This window comes from Trematomus bernacchii, unplaced genomic scaffold, assembly GCF_902827165.1.
Source record: "Trematomus bernacchii unplaced genomic scaffold, fTreBer1.1, whole genome shotgun sequence".
Lineage (NCBI taxonomy): Eukaryota > Metazoa > Chordata > Actinopteri > Perciformes > Nototheniidae > Trematomus > Trematomus bernacchii.
The window spans coordinates 7200151-7223045 of NW_022988098.1; the positions used below are offsets into that span (position 1 = coordinate 7200151).

At 39.7% G+C, this 22895-nt stretch overlaps 1 protein-coding gene across 2 annotated transcripts in view; it reads right to left on the reverse strand.

Annotated features, from left to right (window-relative positions):
- The window catches only part of cdk18 (cyclin dependent kinase 18), a 50700-nt gene that overhangs the window by 14321 nt on the left and 13484 nt on the right, over positions 1-22895 (reverse strand). For both annotated transcript variants that reach the window (XM_034121939.1, XM_034121940.1), the window contains 3 exons: positions 13936-14071; positions 5528-5664; positions 627-758 (listed from right to left, as the gene is read on the reverse strand). In XM_034121939.1, coding sequence (XP_033977830.1) covers positions 627-758; positions 5528-5664; positions 13936-14053 — 387 coding nt within the window. In that variant the 5' untranslated portion in view covers positions 14054-14071. The remainder of the gene's footprint in view (positions 1-626; positions 759-5527; positions 5665-13935; positions 14072-22895) is intronic.

The window sequence follows — 22895 nt, forward strand, 5'->3', positions numbered from 1 at the left end:
AGAGGTGGGAAGTAGTGGAGTACAAATACTTAGTTACTGTACTTAAGTAGCTAAATGTTTCTGGTATCAGTACTTTACTCCACTACTTATTTTTCTGACGACTTTTTACTTCTTACATTTTGAACCCAAATACCTGTACTTTCTACTTCTTACATTTTCCAAACAGGCTGGTTCCTTTAGTTTGAATGTGTGTTTGGTGGCGTGATCATTATTATTTAGAGTCATTGCGTGCCTATTGATTTGAACACGATCCGTGTATCCATCATTTCCTGGTCTTCTCTAAAGAAGAGGGACCAATGAAAACGTTGTCATGTTGCCGTTGTTCAGCATGGAAACATTCATTAGCTAACAATGACATTATTGTTCTATTAATATAAAGGGAGGTCAGGTACTCTTTAAAACAGCTGCTAGTTATGGGTACTTTTTACTTAAGTACATTTCAAAGCCCTCTTTACTTTTACTTGAGTAAAGAAGTTTAGTCAGTACTTCTACTTTTACCAGAGTATTTTTAATCACGAGTATCTGTACTTCTACTTGAGTAAAGGATGTGTGTACTTTTGCCATCTCTGGTTATTAGGTCTATATGATAAAGATATTAAAGAAAGATATTAATATAAAGCACTTACCAGTGAGGCGCGTCGGGACATGCGGCTCAGAGGTTTGCAGAGCGGAGAGTTCTCGCTCTCCAGCTGCAGCTTCTTCAGAAACTCTGGAGGCAGACGGATGTCCATCGGCAGAGACATGCGCTTACTGACGTCCTGCAGGAATAAAGGTGTGGAGAACGTTGAAAGACTGTATATCAGCAGTACACACCTTAATATCATTCATTCATGTGCCTAAAACTGACTGAATTCAACCTCATATATGGCCAAGTGCTATCATAAGTTAGTTTGCTGACCTTTAAAAATCAGATTAAATCAAATAGATTTTTATTTATGATTAGATTTTACTTATCTATTTCATTTTAAATGTTGCTTATATCACATCAAATCAAATGGTATTTATATAACCAAATATCAGAAGACACATTTGTCTTAGGGGACTTTGCACAGATCGACAAACATTAATGACAATATAAATGTTTAAAAAGAAAAAAAAGAAAGACAATCTAATAGACAAAGGGGTAATGTGAATGTATAATACTATAATAAAACAATTACAATAAAGGACCCAGGAGGATGTTTAAGACAAGCCTGAGCCAGCTCTAAATATACATTTTATTAAAAAGAAGAGTCTAAGGCATACTCTTATATGTGTAAAGGGTTTCTTCTTGAACACAAAACGTACTCATTAACCATGTACACGTTCATTCATAAAGGTTTCATACCTTATGAAATGTGTTTAAGTTATAACTGACAGTGTTATTCACTTTTAATACATTATATTATACAACAATCCAGTAAACCCAAAGCAGAAGAAGAAGAAGTGACGTCAGCGGCTTCATTTGCCTAATCCTCTCTCAGGAACTTATTCCGGTGTGAACGCGATCTGAACTTAGTTCATCAGAACTAAGTACGGCAAAGTATCTTGTGTCGCTTTGGCTACGAAACTAATGTAGGTTGAAGTTAAAGTTTAGTCAAGCTTTTTTGAAGCCAAACATTTATGTCAAAGTGTTTATTATCCCTATTGCAAAGCCAACATTGCTACGGCCAGTTAGGGTTAGGATTAGGGTTAGCTAAAAAGTACACTAAAAGATGTTTCTGAAAACATTTCAGCTTAGAAATTGGCATTTGATTGATATTTTGAGTGGAGTTCACTTATCTTTGATACAGATTAAGGCTGTGGCTTTGTTGCTCAATGTTTACCAAAGATGCAATTCTGCTTTCCTACAAGAAGCGATTATTTAATTCCACTCTTTGATAGTATTGAATGAATTTGACTGGAAACAAATATCCCCCGATGTTAATTCCAAGCATTTATGTCCATGCCCTTCCACCATAAGGAGCGAGAGACACTTTAATTTAGCCGGCATTTAATGGCACTTTCTCTCCAAATGAGTATTGAGCGCATGTTTGCTTTGCTCAACTTATGATTCGCCAGACTCCAAACAAATATGGATTTTTTTTAGAAACGGAGTAGATCAATAAAGGGCTTTGACATTCTCTCTTGTTAATCCATCAAATGTGGGCTATTACTTTTGATTGGATGGACTTTAGGTTGAAGGTGAAGGAGCTTTGCTAAGAAGAGGCTAAACAGTGAAAGGATAAATCACCTGCATTGCAAAAATGTTAAATCTTGCCAAGTATGTTTGTCTAATTTCTAGTCAGAATATGTCGTTACACTTGATATAAGACCTACTAACTTAAGTCTTTTGTTTAGCCAAGGCATCTTTTTGAATCAAAGTATCTTAAAAACATCTTATTTTATATGAAAATCACCATCAGAAAACAGAAAACGTCTAAGCATTTCTGTCTTTTTTTTGTAACAAATTCCCTAATTCTTGTCAAATAGTTCAAATTCAGCTAAATACCAGGGGCCTCATTTATAAAGGGATATACGCTCAAAAAATGGCGTACGCCAGTTTCTACGCAATGTTTGCGATTTATAAAATACTAACTTGACGGGAAAATGTGCTGTCCTCCACGCAAACTCTAACCCATGCGTACGCACTAAGCACACAAACGGGAGAGACGAGAAACTGCGACACCGTTGGCAGAAGGAAGAATGGAGAGAAATATGTGGAAATAATACCATAAATAAAATGTTACCTCTCATTTATCAAATATGAAGAATTCATTTTCAAACATTGATTAAAGCCAATCATAAAATGATTAAACAAACGCCTGTTTGAGACTCCTCAGTGCACACAAAAACATAACTTGGAGAAATAAATAAATACGGATGCTATTTAAAACCACCTCGAATATGTTGTGTTAATGTTATGAAATGTTTTCTCATAAATGATGCGGTAAACAGGAGGACAGAATTACGTCTAAACTGACGCCGTTTTGCATTTATATAGGTTGTAGATACGAGCATGGTTTTATATACTATCACGTTTAATCGTGTTTTATGCCGTTTGCCAAGACTTGATAAGTCGCTCGTAAAACACAGGAGGTATGGAAACTAAGAACACCATATGTGGTAAATTGTACAGCTAATATAACACAATCCATTAGTTGTATTTCCTTTAACTGGTGGATTATGGATATATAGTTGCTGATCGACAGCTGGAACACAAACCACCAAATACAACAAAAATAATTCAGATCCAGTCGTCATGACTCCACTCCGGAGGGATTCCCCGATCATTTCTTACAGTTTCTCATCAAGGGGGTCTCTCCTGTCCCCGGGACAAACACACTGCCTGAGGAAGGTTATGTGTATTTGTTTTGTCATTAACTTTTTTCGGACCACTTATTTATTTATTTTGGTGATGATCCGACCTCCATGCTGCTACTCTGGTTCAAACTGCATCCACCAAACAATATGATTTATCTCGACCTCCCCACAATAACCAAAATCTGACACGGTGTGAGATGTCTTTTTTAGCTGTTCTATCGTAATTTCCTGCGATCTTCTTCATGCAGTCAGTCAAAAATGAATGAATGAATGGGCGTTTCTTTGACTATGTATAGGCAAATATGGGCGTTACGAGTCGATTGTGATTTATCAAGGGAAACAGGCGTAGGGAGTGCTGTACGCACTTCCCTCGCCGGTACGCAATGTTTTGTGAATCGGAAAATGGCGGAAAATTTATGTACCTATTTTTGTGCTTTGTACTACGTAAGCAACCTTCCTACGTCAATCCTACGCAAGGTGTTATAAATGAGGCCCCAGATCTCAATATACCATCTTTACTTCAAGAAATCTTACCAAGCCATTTTTTACTTGTTCTATTGACAGATTTGTTCACTTATTAAAAGCGAAAACACCTTGTTTTTATTCTATATTTCCTTGTTTTTGGAGCAGCATTGTTTCCAGTGTGTGTAGTGCAACGTGGACTTAAAATGTTAAAAAGTAATTCATTAATAAAGGGCACTTCCACTACAGTAATAGGTCTGGACTTGATCAATGTTGCTCTGAGTTCTCTGAATCGTGTTCCAGGAAGATAAGTGGTTGAACTGAGGAAAGGTCATCCTGATGAATCATCAAGATGCCATTTTAACGGACGTTATTCACCAGCACATGGATTTTTCACATCCTGGCAACCATTCATTTGGCCTTCTTCATGGATTATCATTAGTGACCACTTGTAAACCACTTTCCTGTGTGTTATCAAAATTAAGATATCTAGAGGGGAGTATTGGATTACATGTAACGGTTTTATGTAATCAGGATACAAATAAGTAACTGTATTCCCTTTTAACTAATCAGATTACTGTTATACTTCAAGAAATTGGGGACTATTAGCAGGCTTAAAATGTTAGTAAAACCTAAAAAGATCAGTGTTTGTTGTAAAGCATCAGATGTTATCTCTTCTCTGTAAGCTGTACTGTTCTGTAGGATAATACTTTAAGTGTGAATCTCTACTTCTACTGCCTGAATCTGCTTCATGGTTTTCACTTTCTTTGCTTCATTTGTTCTGTTCTGTTCAGCAGGTGAACCTATATGTTCATGAAATAGTGTGTGTGAGCTTAACTGTGTGTATTAAACTAAAACGGAGCATTTTCTGTCAGCTCAGATTTTATTTCTGCTTTTTTAAACTGTAGTATGTGCTCATGTGTTTCATTGTTGGTGTAAAGGCTACTGCCTGAATATGCTTCATGAAAGGCAGGTAACTAGACATTTTAACATATTTCATTTTTAAAGAAACCCTCCCAACCCTGGCGTTCAGTCGTCTTACTGTCTTAATATTATTTCTGTCTTTCGCATCACCTTCCTGAGCATTCACTTCCCTCTGGCTGCTACGAGTTGTTAGAGACAGACTCGAAGTGATTCACACTCACTCCAAAGGGACTATTTCTGAAAAGGTGGAAGTGTGAACTCTCTCACATTTCCAATAAAACGTCTAGTGCTCTGGGGATGGATAAAACTATCTGAGATGACTCATATCATTGAGCTGGCGGGGGTGGAAATGACGAAATTAGTCTGGGGGAACAGGAGAATAAACTCCACTTTATACAGTATATCCATGTCAGACTCCGTTTTAATGCTTTTAATGTGAACGTGAACCTTGACAGTTTGCTATCAGTGCCCAATCTGCATCGCATACATTAAGCTTGGCACCATATGACTAAAGCATGACCTGAAACCAAAGGGAATATTTAGCCCATTAACCCCTCACTGTCTCCATGCTTTAATGTTCAAACATCTCTTTATTTGTCTCATACTGCCTGTGCTGCAGCTCCTCTCTTCACCCTCTGTCTGAAACCAGAGTTGCTCTGATTGGTTAGCTGGCCGGCTCTGTTGTGATTGGTCAACCGCTTAGATATGTCCCGCCCCTTAGCCACGTACAATGTGTTGGAGCGCTATATAAACTATATAACATACTACAGGGATTACATAATCCTGTTACATGTAATCCGTTACCCCCCCCAAATCTGATTCTCATATTTCCCCGTGTCCTCCTTTAGACGCTTCTCACCTCCATGGAGAAGCGTCTCTGCTGGGCCTTGCTGTGAAAGACGAGATGTGAAGGAGACTCAGTGCCTGGCGTTATTGGTTCGGGACTCGAAGGACTGGCATCATGAGACGGAGGACCCAGTCTGTCCTGAGTGAGGCCTGAAGGAGGAGAAACATAATCAGTCAACATCTGCAGATTGGAGACAAAGGGAACAACAATGGTGTGTAATGAAGCATTTGAGGAGTATTGCAGTGATTTTATGGCACATCACTGGTTTGATTTCAGGCTCTTATCAACCTTATCAATGGTATCACTGCCTGGTATGGTAACTTGATAGTGCAGTCAAACACCCATCTCTCCAAAACATATACGAGCAGTCCATTATCAGACAGGCAAAAAAAAATGGTGTCTGATCCCACCCACATACTCCACCCAGAATTCCAGCTCTTACCTTCTGGTAGAAGATTCAGGGTTCCCAAGAGCAGGCTGAACCGCTATAAGCACTCATTCCTACCTATGTCCATTAAGCTTCTTAACACTCACATGAAATGAAATGTAGTCAAATGTACTTTTTAAATGTTGACCATGAGGGTTGTGCAATAGGTCGCCATTGTCAGTATGTGCGTCTGTGTATTGTGTTTGTTGAAACGGTGTATGACTGATGATATGTGTATGTCTCTTAATGTCTACTATGTTTGTATATGTACATGTATGCGGAACTGCAGGACGGAGTCCAGAACAAATGTCCTTACGGGGACAATAAAGTATATCGTATCGTATCGTAACCTTCAATAATATCTGTCGTTGTTCTCTGGGTAAAAGGTTTCGCTGTTTCTAAATTACTTTGAATATAAGCAAGGTTTATAGATCTGCGGTAAGGGGTTAGCCTATTGGGCAGGTATAGACCATTTTGTCCCCTCGACCACCAATGAAAATGTGTCTGGAGCCACAAAACACATTCAATCGAAGCTTGTGCATTTTTATATATAGCTTTACAAACAAGAATTTGAAATGTTCCAAACTTATACACCCACAGTAAAGACATGTTGTGTTATTTTCTATGATACTTTAACTTGTAATAACATTAGATAAAAAGTAGCTCACTTTTAAAATAAAACGTATAGAGGCAGTCTAATAACTTTACAAGAACTTCCACTTATTATGCTTTTTTGGGGTTTTCCTTTACGTTAGTGTGTTATATAGGTTTTTGTGCATGTAAATGGTCAGAGGATAAAATCTCTGTGTTCCCTGCATTGAGGGTTTCTCTCCCATTGGACTCCTTTGTTCATTTATATAGTGACATCACTACGTTACACTCACGCTTCTATTGGCTAGCGCTCCAACACATTGTACGTGATAGGCTAAGGGGGCGGGACATCTCTAAGCGGTTGTCCAATTACAACAGAGCCGGTCAGCTAACCAATCAGAGCAGACTGGGCTCTGGTTTCAGACAGAGGGAGACTATAGGAGAACTGTGGCTGGTTAGCTTTGACTGCATGTGTCTACTAAACACTGTATGAGATTATTGATTGCTGAAGTGGACTCTCAGATTCTTCATTTCAGAGAGTAGGATCATCAAGACGACCAGGAGATTAAAGTTCAGGCAGCTGGAGCGAACGTGTCAGACAATTAAAGTGTGAAGAGCTGTGTGTGGGAAGAATGGACTTTCATCATACACCATCTTCTCATGTGTTTGATGCTTCTTTTAAATGAAACAGCTTGAGCTCCGTTTTAAATGGCGAGGGTTGGACCCCCGCAGCACAGGTATAGGAAGTGTGGGGTTTGAAGTGTCTTCATTTTAGAGCAAGACTGAGGTTATCTTTTTTGGACCCCAACCTCTTGCCTCCCAGGTTGATATTCTGGGATCCCTCAAAAATAATATCCTCCCCTCTGTCACGAACCTTGGAGTGACCTTCAATAGCGCTTTTAAATTCGATAAGCAGGTCAGCAGCGTAGTCAAAACCTGCTTTTTTTAAATACGACTATTGGCCAAGACCAAGTCGTTTTTATCTTTTAAAGACCTGGAAAGGGTTATCAACGCCTTTGTTACCTCGAGGTTGGACTACTGCAACGCTCTGTACGTGGGTATGGACCAGGCGTCAATTAAACGCCTGCAGCTAGTTCAGAACGCAGCTGCACGTCTTCTGACTGGCCACAAAAAGCGTGACCACATCACCCCAATTCTGGCCTCACTGCACTGGCTTCCAATTCGGTTCAGAATTGATTTTAAAATCCTTTTATTTGTTTTTAAAGCACTAAATGGGCTGGCTCCGGCCTATATAGCTGAACTGCTCCAGCGCTACACCCCAGCCAGAGCTTTAAGGTCTGCTGACCAGCTGCTGCTGGTAGTGCCCAAGACCAGGCTCAAAACCCGAGGGCACCGAGCCTTCGCAGCAGCTGGCCCTAGGCTCTGGAACACTCTGCCCCTCCATGTGAGGTCGGCCCAGACCCTAGGGGTTTTTAAATCTACTCTTAAAACACACTTCTTCTCCCTGGCCTTTTAGTCAGAGCGGAGCACGACTCCTGACTTTTCCCTGTGTTTTTTTAATTTATTTTTTTACATATCTGTTGTAATTTATTGTCTTTTATTGTGATTGTAGTAATGTGTTTTTATGATTGTAGTATTTATTTCATGTACAGCACTTTGGCCCGACCAAAAATCGCATACAGGGGTGAAAAAAAGAAAAAGCGCTCTAAGTCCTTGTTTCCATGGGGATAGTCAAAGGGAGCAAGTCTCGGTGTTAACGAGGAAGTCTCATTCATTGCTTAATGCCACAACACACACACATCTATTCTAACAGTTCTTTTGATGCCTGGATGAGTTGAACAGGTATATATGTGTGTGTGTGTGTGTGTGTGTGTGTGTGTGTGTGTGTGCAGAGAGACTTCCTGCGAGCCACTTTGTGTCAGATTGATTGGCAGTTTAAATGAGCGGCAGGATGCAATAACAACCTCTTTGCTAGTCATTTGAATATCACAGCTACAGCGCTCCTTTGATCTCCCGTGGCTAATTAGGGTCAATACAGGCGACGAGGACACACACACACACACACACACACACACACACACACACACACACACACACACACACACACACACACACACACACACACACACACACACACACCTACACACACACACACACACACACACACACACACACACACACACACACACACTACACACACACACACACACACACACACACACACACACACACACCACACACACACACACACACACACACACACACACACACACACACACACACACACACACACACACACACACACACACACACACACACACACACACACACACACACACACATCACACACACACACACACACACACACACACACACACACACACACACACACACACACACACCACACACACACACACACACACACACACACACACACCACACACACACACACACACACACACACACACACACACACACACACACACACACACACACACACACACACACACACACACACAGTGCCTGATGGCTGAGATATGGATGGATGCCTGCTTGACATTTTAGGGAAAAACACAATCCAATATGTTACGCCACATGATGCTTTTGTTGCGTTTCTATTCCATTCATTGCCAAGTCTGTGGTTACAGTGGAGAGGAAACAGAGGCAGAGAGGAAAGAAAATAATTGTGTGGTGTTGGCTTTTACAAATACTGGCAAAATTAACCCAATTGCACACACAAACCTCAATGAAAAATGCGTAACAAGAATAGAAGCCTAAATGTTAAAGAGTGGTGCAGTGATGACGTATTTTATACCCGATAGTTAGCATAGCAAGGTTTCCATCGACCAATGGGATTTCCCCATTGGATTTCAGTATAATACAGAAATGAGTTTTGTGGCAAACCCACGTTTATGTGATATGATGATAAGTTATGTTCAGCAGGATAATCTCCACATATTGACACCACTTTCTGTGTGATTTTCCAAAAACGTAAATGCAATCGGTAGAAGTAAAGAGCTAACGTAATCCAATAAACCAACAACATAACGGTTACATGGCTGACCATCAACAACGCTAAGCTAAAGGTGGCTAATGTTCGGCATGATGATGTTTAGAAGTCTCAACAAATTTGAAAATCTTTCAAGCTTGTGCTAACCACAGACCTTATTTCAGTTGTCTTGCCAAAAACAATGTCAAAAACCCATTGACTTTGCAACGAGGGAACAGGAAGTGGTAAAATGCTGACTCGTTTCCTGGTTTTAGGACTCATTACTGCACCACTCAACCGTGAGGCTATGTCAAGAGCATGCTGCTGGTTAATACCATCAACATTGCAGTTTTTTTGCAATCTAAAAACAGATCTAAATTGGATTTTGAATTGGCACGAAAAATGACTTAAAATGCATGCTTATGTTTAACTGTGTCTGCTCGATGTGTAGTTAGGCCTCTGTTTGATAAAGTATGGACCATAACCGCTTTATAAGGTAATTGTACGTCAATTTTGTGTTTTCTTTTGTAACTTGGCAAGTAATGCAAGTCAAAAATAAAACTCTGCTGAGGAGCTTTAACTGAGGCAGGGATAAAACAATATTGTGGTTGTTAGATGACAAATTAGATTAATGGGAATGGCAGCATATGGAGCTTTTCCTGTAAACCAACTGCCAGTGTGTTTTGGACCAAAGCCAGTTAACATAACCAAGATAAGAACATCTCACATGCTTTGCTATAAAAGCTTTGTGACTTAATGTACAACTGTGTGTCAGAGGGCTTCAGGATTTAAAGGCAAGATGGTGTTGAACTGTGATAAATAAACTCATGATAGCGCTGAAGTGTCAAAGTGTCTCATGTGATTACTCTAGTAGCAAAGCTTAGCAGTTTATTTATTCCACTAATACATAATGAGTGAACAAGGGGATTTTAATGTGAAATATAAGTGGTTAGTAAGGCAGTAATTCCAGGCTTCCCCCTAAGACAAACACTCATAAAAACACACACTTTGTTGCTGTATCTCATGTGTGTATTGTGTGTATTTGAAGCCTTAGGGGATGCTAATTAGTTCATCGCGCTCACTGATCTGAGACTGATTCACTTTTTGTCTGTTCGTCAATTTGAGGCAGCTGCTCTTGTTTTTTATTTAATGAAATGAAATGAAAGGATCTAATTATCTGATAAGATGAAGAAAAGTTAAATTCACAACAAATGAGCTGTCTATTTAATACGATTTGAATGCACAGTTATGCATGTGTACAACGTTTCCTTATCTCATGGTGATCATTTTTAGTGGGTATTATGGCATTTACTCATGTACTGTATTTAAGTACAATGATGAGGTACTTTTTCATGTCACTTTCTACTTCTACTCCACTCCAGGATAATAAATGTACACATTAACAAGCTAGCTTTTCCAGGACCATTTTATCCAGGCATGTTGTGATTATATCTTTGCAAAAATGTCCGATGATCTCTAAACAGCCATGGTTGTTTTGTGCATAACGTGGTGAGAGCATGACATAATCCGTCACATGGGGTGGAGGAGAGGTTGATAGAAGGACAAATGAACAAGAAAGGCTTAGAGAGGAGTGTAAACATCATCAGTCTCTCTTTGAGCGTCCTACAGTCAGTTGTTTATCTCCCTTTCTTCATCATCGTCCTCTATTCCTGTCCGTCTGTCTTGTTCCCTCTTCTCTGACCTTCAGCAGCAGACAGTGAGGCAGACAGATGGACTCGGGGGGGTTTACAATTACAAATCCAGCTGCTTCTCTCTGTCAGGCAGCCCATTAGCAGCATCACTTTACAACTCTATATTCTCAAACTCTTTATTCACAGGAGGTAGAGGCTTCCATTGACTCGAGTGTTTATAATCTGATGAAAACACTACATTTTTGTCTTAAAGAGGACATATTTTGCTCATTTCCAGGTTCATATTAGTATTTTGTGCATCTACAGCAGGGGTGTCAAACTCAAATACACAGTGTGCCAAAATAAAAAAATGGGTACTAGTCGAGGGCCGGACTGGTTCAATGTTTATTGCAAAACTTATTGAAATGAACTTATTGCACATATTAAACCTGGAACTAACAAAGCTTAAATTATTGCCTATAAAGTATTTCAGTTGCATTCATTTCTTATGGCTCTATCTGCAGCTTTTCCGGAGTCATTTCTTATGATTACATTTCTCCACAGGCCAACAACAGCTTCAACAAAACAATTTCCCTCAAAGAAAAAACCAAACATGCCCTGTTGTCGCAAGAAAGAAAGTGCAAAAGGAAACATCCATGTAAACTCAGTGTGCTGCTCTGTGATGCTAGTTCAAGCCAGATACTTGGCATCTCATCTTGGGTGCAAGTTCATCAATGTTTGGGCTCAGGCTCTGAGCTGAGGAGACCCTCAGGATTGAGTGAAGGTGTGCGTGCAGTATACCGGCGGGCCAGATCTAATAGTAGTTAAAAATTATCCTGCGGGCCGAAATGAAATCCACCAAGGGCCTGATTTGGCCCCCGGGCCTTGAGTTTGACACATGTGATCTACAGTGACATGTTTCCATGCTTTAATGTGGATGTTAGCCTTTGTAGACCATTTGCAATCACAAGAACCTATAACACACTCTTTCCACCCTCTCAGATTATAATCTTGTGTTCTTTACTAGTCACAACATTTCTTATGGCATCAAAGAGGAAGACATTACATTTAACTTAAAGTGGACCTATCATGCTATATTTGAAACATATATTTTAGGGCCATACCTATATAAAACATGTCTGTGAAGTTTTTTTTTTCAAAATACCAAACAGATCATGCATTTTAGCCATGCCTCATTTCGCTCTATTTGCTCTTTTCCAGCCCTGTTTTTGCATGAGCTGATTCTGCTTTTGTGGCAGACTACAGCGCCACTTACAGGCCTGGCATATGTACTACAGCGTCTCCAGCGCTTTTGAGCGGTCTCTCATTCCCCTGATAGGTGGAGAGTTGCCCATATAGGGAGGACCCCTTTTCTGACGTCAGAAAAATTCAAATAATAATCAGCTCCGTTGCAGCCCCGTTTTTTTAGAGATTTGGATATGGAGGAAAATAGAGAGGGTTGTGTTTTCTGACACTTGGTGAGTTCCCTGACACACCGGGGACACATATTCATGTATACAAGACGTACAAAAGTGCATTTTGCATGATAGGTCCCCTTTAAATTAACCACAACACATTCATACATTTCTATGTCTACAGGCAAGGGAAAACCCCCACACAGTATGATCTTTAATATACCTACAGTGACCTTTCATCTCACATGATGCTCTACTCTCCTCCTAGCAATTTGTTCTTTGCAATAAATATAAATCCAAGCTTTATTTCCCGACTTCAAATCCATACACATGATTGCAAAGTGTAGAATAGAAGTGTTAACCATCCTGGTGCACATGTATTCACTCACTTTGTTATTCCATCGCTTTGTGGTGTCTTCACGGTAATACATTATAAAGCACTTGAAAACCTAATTCTGGATGCATTCAGTTCCTTTGCATTATCTACCCCTACTCATCCAGCCATAACCCGAATTTCCCTTTGAAGCGTGCTTATCTGCGTGGCTAAGCTTCAGTTGAGGTACAATTCATAGCCTCAAATACCCTGGTTAATCTGAGAGGGTCTGCCACAGATACAGAAGAAACGAAGGCTTGTGTATTTGGTATTAAGAACCTGAATGAGATTGTGGTTTATTATTAGACACGAGCTGTTCATTGGCACAAGGAAGAAGAGCATTAAGGACTGTGCTTTATTCACATATGGTTTACTACATCGGATAATCGGAGCGTATAGGACATTTATCGAAGGGTATATTTTGGGATATATTTGTTTGTTTATTTGCCTCAATATCAGCAGTATTACTGAGATGGATTTTCATGAAATGTGTGGAAGGGATGGACCAAGGAAGAACCCATTAAATCTGGATCCAATTTTAAATGGCAGATACACACATCTTGTGATTGCTCATTATTCTGAAACCAGATTGAGTTGGAAACGCCAAAATACAAATAGCAATTTTTGGGGAAAATACACACTTTATATTTGGCTTTCTACTGTGGGGAAGGCATGACACCCCAGAGTACTCTTTGCCTTCGTTAGTTGGTTACGTTTGGGAATGAGGACTAAGAAAGCCAATCAGAGGCAGAGAAGCCTTTCCTGTCATTTTGAATAATAATTAGCCATTTTAGGATTTTATTTCAGTTTAATTCATTTTACTTTTAGAGCAGGGGGGCTTCTCAACAGTGGGTGTTTTTTTTAGATAACAGATTTTCGGACAAATGTGAATCAGTCCTATTAAACATTTGTTTTCAATGTTTCGTACACATGGGAAACTCAACACAGCAGAATTTAAAAACTTTAACATCAATCTGGAAAATATATCTTTTGATTTTGAATATATTAGGTGAGGGAGATGGGGGTTTCTTACCCTGAGTGTGCTGTATGTTGAGCTCGTTGATCTGCTCGGTGAACTCGTTCTCCTCGATGGTTTCAGTGCGAGGAACAGAAAGAGAGAAACGCCTCTTAAAGTTCTTCATCTTGTTCATGGTGCTGAGGAACAGACTCTGAGAGAAGAAAGAGACGAAGAGAAAGCAAGAAATCACCATAAGATATACAAATAAACTTTAATGCATTCAGTACATGCATCAACACAGTCTTTCCATTGCTAGGGTTAGGGTTAGGGTTAGGGTTAAGGGTTAGGGTTATTTTGATTTTTGATTTGATTAGATTTATTTCGAATGTGTAAAACAATAACAAAAAAATGTAACATTATACAATACAAAATTAAGCAGTGTCCAATTGATATACAAAAATATTACTGATTCTAAATTATGAATAAACAAATAATCTACTTAATTACACATCCGAAAAAGGGGTGGGAAGAAGTTTACACTTATTTAATCCGCCCCTTCTCCCAAAAACTAAATTACTCACATATATATACTTTTTCTTAAAGAAATACATTTGTTATTAAAAAACTAAACAAAAACATAAAACAACACATACATAAACAGATAAATAAACAAACAAATAAGCAGATAAATAAACAAACAAACACATACATAACAGAGGTAAATGATATTCAAGAAAAGATAAAATAACGTTTATGATTAAACGGCGTTATGTGCCCATACAACCAAACTGCATCCTCCATTATGTTTCAACGGAACATATTCACTTCCTTATGATTTGAAGATAGTTTTAATATATGTTGTGTAAAACCACGACATACACAATACAGACAGAAACAAGGACTTTCTGAATGCAACACACTTTGTTTTTGACATTTCCAATATCCACAGAACATCTTGTACTGTAATAGTAGAAGGAACTAAATTGTAAACACTCCGCGGTACACGGCCTATGACACGAGATGCGTAGCTTGCAGCGAAGAAGGATCTTTATGAGCAGCTTGACCGAAGCCAGTCTCCTGCATCATCTGATAATGAGGCAGGAAACAGCAGGAAAGCAGCTGATCAATATACCCTCTCTCTCCGTGGGTTACACAACAACAAACAGCCTTTTTTCAGAGGTTTTTCTCCTTGTTTTTTCTCCGCTCGTCTTGTTGTTCTCTTCAATTCTCTCTGTGTCTGTTTGCTTTAGAGATCGGTGTCATGGGGTCTTCATGATCCCTTCACTGACACTGATTTGTGCTTGTGTCTCTGTTTCTGCTCATTATTGGAAAACATGTGTGCGGGGGGGTCAATTATAGCAAGTCTCTACATTCCCTACTGTTATTTTTAGGCCTCTATAAGCTGTCAGGATATAACAATGTCTGAGCAAGCGTGGCATTGTTGTCGGATCCTCTTTCCTGCTACAGCATACCATACACACATGCAATAAGCACAAAAACATGCACAAAAATGATCAGAAACCATATTCAAAATACCCAAAGTTGTCCACCACGGGTCTAAGGACAGAGTGTTACGTATAGTTGTACGTACGGCGAATTGTAACTTGTGATATTGGGCCATTAATACAATTTGACATTGATTAATCTGCAAAAGCGCTTTGGTGCATTAAAAGCAAAGTGAGAATTATCCATTACAACTTTCTTTGTATATGCAATAGCAATGCATGCTATAATAGATACTACAACAGGGTAGAGTAATGGGATTTTAATATACAGCTCATGGTTTTACCAATAAAAGTCTTGAATGAGACTAGCATGCACATGGGATGTAAAGCAAACCAATATAAAGGTCAGTTTATTGGTGCTTTTTAGAAATGTAGTGTACAAACAATGGATAGACTTTAAATCATGGCATCTTGTACAAATAAAATATATGAATGGCCAAATGTAAAGTTAAATCATCACAGTACCAGACAACATGTAAATAAAGGGATAACTCATTGGTTAAAAATCATATTTCATCAACCACATTTTACACTGTTTTAAGAAAGGAGGCAGTAGTTTTAGCCAAGATGACGGTATACTGTATATATATTTTTGCCACCAATGAAAGTATGTAAAAAGCAAGTAGGCCTTTCTCTTACAATGATAAAATACAATAGCCGCTTTCACACCGCAGTCATTTTCCCACAAAGGTTCATGAGAACTCTTTTAGTTCTCATGAACTAAGTACAGATCGCGTTCACACCGGAATAAGTTCCTGGGGGAGGATTAGGCAAATGAAGCCGCTGACGTCACTTCGTTTTCTTCTGCTTTGGGTTTACTGGCAGGCCGCAAACCACTTCACGGCGTATACTGCCACCCGAAGTCCCCGGGCGGAAGTCCCCGGAGTTGGGGACTGGCTTCAGTAGAAGCTGCTGGGACTCCCAGCAGCTTCTACTGAAGCCTTCCGAGTAAATCGCCAGAACGCCGACACCTCCTCATCTCCACCGCTCCCATGTTTTCTTTTGTGTTGCCATAAGTTAGTCTCTCTGCGTTTGTGCGCTGGGCTAATGCTAATGCTAATAATGCTAATGCGAGGATAATACAATGGCGGCTTCACAAAACGTTTTGGGAGTTTTACGGGGCGTGGTTTGCAATCCGCCCAGCCAATCAGAAATAGGCACCTTTTTCTCCCACGAAAGTACCTGCTCTCTAGCAGGGACGGAAAACTGACGGAAAAGGGGGTAAAAAAAGTTCTCATGAACTAATTTGAGTTTCGGATTTCTTTGGTGTGAACGCAACATTTCGGAACTATATCGGAACTAAAGTGGGAAAAGTACTGCGGTGTGAAAGCGCCTAATGGGTCTTATCGTAAGTCAATGATAAAAGTAGCATATATTTCTAGATGAAACCCCTACCCAGTATTATCTTAAATGTTTACAATCCCCAAAAATGGGTGTGTGATATCCAGCCTGCGTACTTCCCTTCACTACAAGCCTTAACAATCTTAAATGAGTCTTTTCACCGCCCACGCCCTAAGCCCAGAGTCTTTATTTACACTCATCCTCAAGGATACACAATACAAATTGGTAAGAAAAACTAAATGTTATCCATTTTGATTGTTTACAAGAAAACCGACTTCCCAAAGTGAACCTTGTGCTAAAGTGCTATTTTATTACGAAATCCTTTTATGTTTTGTCTCAAACAAAGGTGGTTTAAGTAAAACAAGTGAAAGGATTGTGATTCGTGAAGATGGCACCATATTAAAGATTCACTCTTATTTGTAGAGGCGTAAGCTACATAAAGGTGTGAGATATTCTCAAAGGCCTGGGAGTAAAAGAACAAAGACAGAGGAGTGTGGGTGGCAGCCAGAAATTGAACCGCGAGTGAAGGAAGCAGCTAAAAAAAGAGACGGTGGGAGCAAATAATCCTCAGATCAGTGGAGAGAAAAGGAGAAGCTTTTAGAAATCGATTAAATTCAGCTCATGAGACTCAATGGAAAATATCCTCTCTGTTATGGCGCATTTCCACTACAGCGCGGAGCTTGCTTTAAGCGTGCCGAGCCGTGCGGGGCCCGTTTTTGGTTGCGTTTCCACTTAGCGTAGTACCGGCTAGCGGGTACCATTTCACAGTTTTTCTGGCCCCATAAAATCGAGGTTCTTTCCGGGCCAACAACCGGGCTGAGTATGCTAAACTAGAGAGAGAATCGCTGGCAAGGGGGCTACAACTACAACAAGATGAACATATTTGACCGTGATTTAATTGTAATGCACGTTTCAAAATGATGCCGAAGTAACAACATACTGATACCGGTTAGTAAAAACCATGAATTAATGCTTTGACAAGTCTGCAGACAGACGGCAGGCGAAAAACCTTTTAAAATGCGTGTTGTCTAAATGGAGATCGGCTAAGCTAACGCAGTATATGCTCCAACTGTCCACACTCACAACAACGGCCTATACAGACATAAATAAACCAGCGACTGTATTCGCCATGACACAGGCAGTCTGTGGTTTGTACTTGTTTAACTTTTGTCTAGTTTCTGAACAGATATGAGGAGCTGTGAGCTCTGAGGGCTAACAGCTAACGGCTGATGTTGGTTTTGTGTTTCTCATTGAAGATGACGTCACGGCTCCGCCTAAACTGCGTTACTATAGATACTACCCCAGTTCCTAAACTGTAATGGAAATGCGCCATTAAGTGAGCCAGTCCTAACAAAGCCATACCGAGCGAGGCAGAGCGAGGCCGTGTAGTGGAAATGCGCCATTAGAGAAGGCCTTTTATGTTTTTTGGGGGGTTTTCCCTTTCCTGTAATGCGTTATATAGGTTTTAGTGCATGTAAATGGTCACAAAGGAGTTTCTCTCCCACACACTCCTCATTGGACTCCTTTGTTTACTTCTGTATCATAGTGACATCACTATCTAACACTCGCACTTCTGTTGGCTAGCGCTCCAACATATTGTAGGCTAAGGGGCGGGACATCTCTAAGCGGTTGACCAATCACAACAGAGCCGGCCAGCTAACCAATCAGAGCAGACTGGGCTCTGGTTTCAGACAGAGGGTGAAAAGAGGTGCTGCAGCACAAAAATAAAGAGCTTTTTGAACATTAAAGCATGGACACATGTCACTCAAAAACAGTTTCACTTGGTGTTTTGAGATTGTACTTTATAAAATATCAAGCTTTATTTCAAGATGTTGAAATGTAAATGTAAGGTTAGACAGTTACCTTCGTTTGTATCCGATGTATTTCTGTTACATGTAATCCATCATCTTCATATTTCTAGAGTTGCTTTAGGTTCAGTAAATTAAATCAAATGAAGTGCTATGAAACTGGTTTGATAAAAAGCGATCAGATGAAGCCGATTATAGGGTTAACAATGGAGGAGGAAAGAGGCTTACTGTGTAGAAAGAATAGCACTAAGGCTGGCTAAAGTGCCGATGTGTTGAGGTGTTGGCTGATATTTATCTTCTGTTGACAGTTTGTCAGGCAGTTTTTATGAAAACCATTTCCCCTCGGTCTCAGCAGGGAAGCTATCTGCTTTTAAAAATGATTTAAGAGGAACGGATTACATGTCACTTGATTACGTAATCAGGATACAAAAAAAGTAACTGTATTCTGCTTTTTTAGACTGTAGTGTGTGCTCATGTGTTTCATTGTTGGTGTATAGGCTACTGCCTGAATATGCTGAATGAAAGGCAGGTTTTTACTATCTATAAAATAATTGTTGATCCTAAATATCTTGGTTTCTTCTTTTCTAATGTCACATTGTTCTGTCTTACAAAATACGCTTTAAGGTGGGGTAGGTAAGTTTGAGAAACCGGCTCGAGATACACTTTTTGTTATATTCCATGGAATGCTCTTAACATCCCGATAGCAATGAATATCTGAAGTGCTTTGACAAAAAATCCATAAAAAATGTCATCTGTGGAAGCCGTAGTACTGTAAAAAGTATGACCAATCATTTTAGCCGGCCCGGCTAAAATAACTGGATGGCCTACCTGCCTGTCAGCCTTCCATCTGTGCACACACTTATCTCGTGCCCTCATTGGTCATGTGCGCGTTCGTGTGTGTTGGAGGAGGGGCTCTGTAAGGAAGTGGCAGATTTTCTCCGGTTGTGTATTTTCAAATTCTAGCGATCTCGAGCCGGTTTCTCAAACTTACCTACCCTACCTTTAAGTAAAAAACTATTCTGTAATTATAACGGAATACATTTTAAGTTCAACCCTCAAATCTATGGGTACTTCACATATAAAACAGTTCAAATAAACAAAAGTAAACTTTAGCTGACACTGTGGTCGAAAAAGACATTTGATCCATTAAGGCAAATCAGCATGTCCATTGAAAAACAACAGAACAAAGACCGCCTTGTGTCTCGGTTGTGATATTTTTGAAGAGAAGGAGGACTGTGTTTATTGACATGATGGGGTTGAGATATGACCTTTACTCATCTGCTCCAGCATCTTCTCACGGATGTCATGCTCTACTGTATGATTTGTTCAGTGCTCCCGGTCAAATACCTGTTATTGTATCAGTTATAAAGAGGCCATATTATACTTTTTTGGGTTTTCCCTTTCCTGTAGTTTGTTATAGGTTTTGGTGCATGTAAATGGTCTGCAAAGGCTAAAATCCCTGTGTTCAGTCTCGAGGGAGTTTCTCTCCCACACACTCCATTGGACTCCTTTTTTTACTTCCTAACATGACATCACTATATAACACTCGCACTTCTTTTGGCTAGCGCCCCACACATTGTACACGATAGGCGTGTGGTGCAGTGGGTTGTGCATTGGTGTTCGGAACAGGGGGTCACAGGTTCAAACCCCACTGCAGTCAGCATGTCCTTGTGTCCCTGAGACACTTCACCCCAAATTGCTCCTGTGGAGATTGCCCACAGTATTGAGTATGTAAGTCGCTTTGGATAAAAGCATCTAACAAGTGACATGTCATGTAATGTAATGTAATGTAATGATAGGCTAAGGGGCGGGACATCTCTACGCGGTTGACCAATCACAACAGAGCCGGCCAGCTAACCAATCAGAGCAGACTGGGCTCTAGTTTCAGACAGAGGGTGAAAAGAGGTGCTGCAGCACAGGCAGTATGAGAAAAATAAAGAGCTTTTTGAACATTAAAGCATGGAGACATGTCCCAGTAGAGACACTACATACTGATATGAGCAGACTATGTCCTCTTTAACTTCCTTCACAAACTTAGAGAGTATAGACCATCACCAACAGACGTATACAATAATGCATATACCCGCCTTTGGTTCATATCCACTGCAAATCCAATGGGTTCTGTGTTTGCCTACAATCCAGTCTGAAATCCCCTTGGTCCAGGTAATAATCAAAGGACAAATACACTGCACAGCACACACTGTGGGTGATAAGGGATCTTAATAAAAACAGCTCTAAAATAACCCATCAGTGAGAGTTGAGCATCAAAGATTGAGACTAACGGCTGACTTCAATGCTTACTTGAAGTTCACTCTCACATCTCTCTAAGTGAGAGCCTTAGTAACGTGTTTCAAATGTAAATATTAATATCCCTGCAGCCCTGGATGAGTGCTGTACAAACAGAGATGCTCAGAGATTTTATTTATAGGAAAACCTGCCTTTCATCAAGCATATTCAGGCAGTAGCCTATACACCATCACTGAAACACATGAGCACATACTACAGTTTAAAAAATCTGAAATAAAATCTGAGCTGACAGAAAATGCTCCGTTTTAGTTTAATACACACAGATAAGCTCACACACATTATTTTATGAACATATAGGTTCACCTGCTGAATTAAAAACAGAACAAATGAAGCAAAGAAAGTGAAAACCATGAAGCAGATTCAGGCAGTAGAAGTATATATTCACTCTTAAAGTATTATCCTACAGAACAGAACAGCTCACAGAGAAGAGATAACATCTGATCCTTTTACAACAAACACTATCTGCTCTTCTTAGTTTTTTTAGAAACACTCCTGCCAGTAATCTAGCATTTTTAGAAATGTAACAGTAATCTGAACACATATTTTTGTATGTAACTGTAAGGGAATACAGTTTTTGTACGCTGATTACGTTATCCTAAAGTCTGTTGTTCCCTTTGAGGAATGTGTTCAGACAGCCACAAGTGGGCATGCAACATGTTTTCCATTTGCAGAGTCTCACCTTGGAGAGAAAGTGTGTTTTTACACTAACCTTGTCCTCACTTGCTTTCTCTTCTCTGGTGTTTGAAATAGGATTCAACAATTCTCAACATCCAACCCTCTGATTGGAGTCTCTCTTTATTCACTTTGCTTGGCTCAAGAGTGAACACATCTTTATTACAATGTGTATTTTGTGGAATATGCAAGTTTTCTAATTTATCTGACGTAGACTGACTCCTCTAGTTGGATAAGTGTTCAATTTCAGAGTCAGGATTTGGCATTATTCCAAGAGTTACTGTCAAAGGAAGGTCGTTTTTCTAAGGTTTTGTGGTACTGTCAGACGCTCAATCTCACAAGTGCATCTTTTAGTGAACAAAAACACACCTTTTGATGTTTCAGTACCAAGATCTCTTTTGTTTTTAATTCATGTTTCTCTCAGCTGCTGTCATCCTCTCATTGGTTTGCGGTTTCATATTGTTGTTAGGATGTAACTTCAGATGACAACCCTTCAAAGTCAAATGTGACATTGAACAGACTCCCAGGGCTGAATTATGAGATTGTTGACAAGTGCAACAAGGCCAAAAACTGCCAGATCGAGAATACTATTTAAAACGGCTCATCTGTTGATACTGACTTCATTTGGAAGACTGGTTAGTTTGAGTAGATTGGACTAAATGTAATCATTATTTCACAGCGTTATTATTTTGCCTGAAGCCTTTGTCGAGGATATATTTATTTCCTGGGAAGATCAGGTGACTAATGCCAGAAACAGCTTACTATGTTAGAGGTCACCTATGATGCAACATCCACTTGTTCATGTCTTTTCTACATCAACATGTGTCCCCTCTGTGTAAAGAGATTCGGAAAGTTTCAGGAACTCTTTTGGTCCTGATCCATTTATATAAAAACCTGTCTGAAAATGAGCTGATCAGATTTTGGACACTTTGTGATGTCATAGCGATTTTTTGGCTTGGTAACCATTAGCCAATCACCAACCAAGGTAACACACACCCCACCCCCCTCCTTATCACCTGAATCTCCTCCTAGAGCACCATAGAGAACCAAATATCTCTCAGAGGGGCGTGGGGAGGGGCTCCTTATTTTCATCTAAAGTAACAGACAGAGAATCAGCACTTTTGAAACAGGGCTGAAACAGAGGGGATTATGGGATGCTGCAATGATCTGTTTGGTGTTTGGAGCCAAACACTTCAGAGACATGTTTTGTATATATCTGAGACCTATTATATATTGATGAAAAACAGTGTAATAGGGGAAACCGTATATATATTGCAGAAATCCAACAATGTTAGATAACTTCATGTAAATACTGTTTTACTTGCAGATCTTTTGCAATGAGCTGGCCTATTTCTAACAGAATATCCACCTTATGGCCAAGTGAGCAAATCCACTGAAGCAG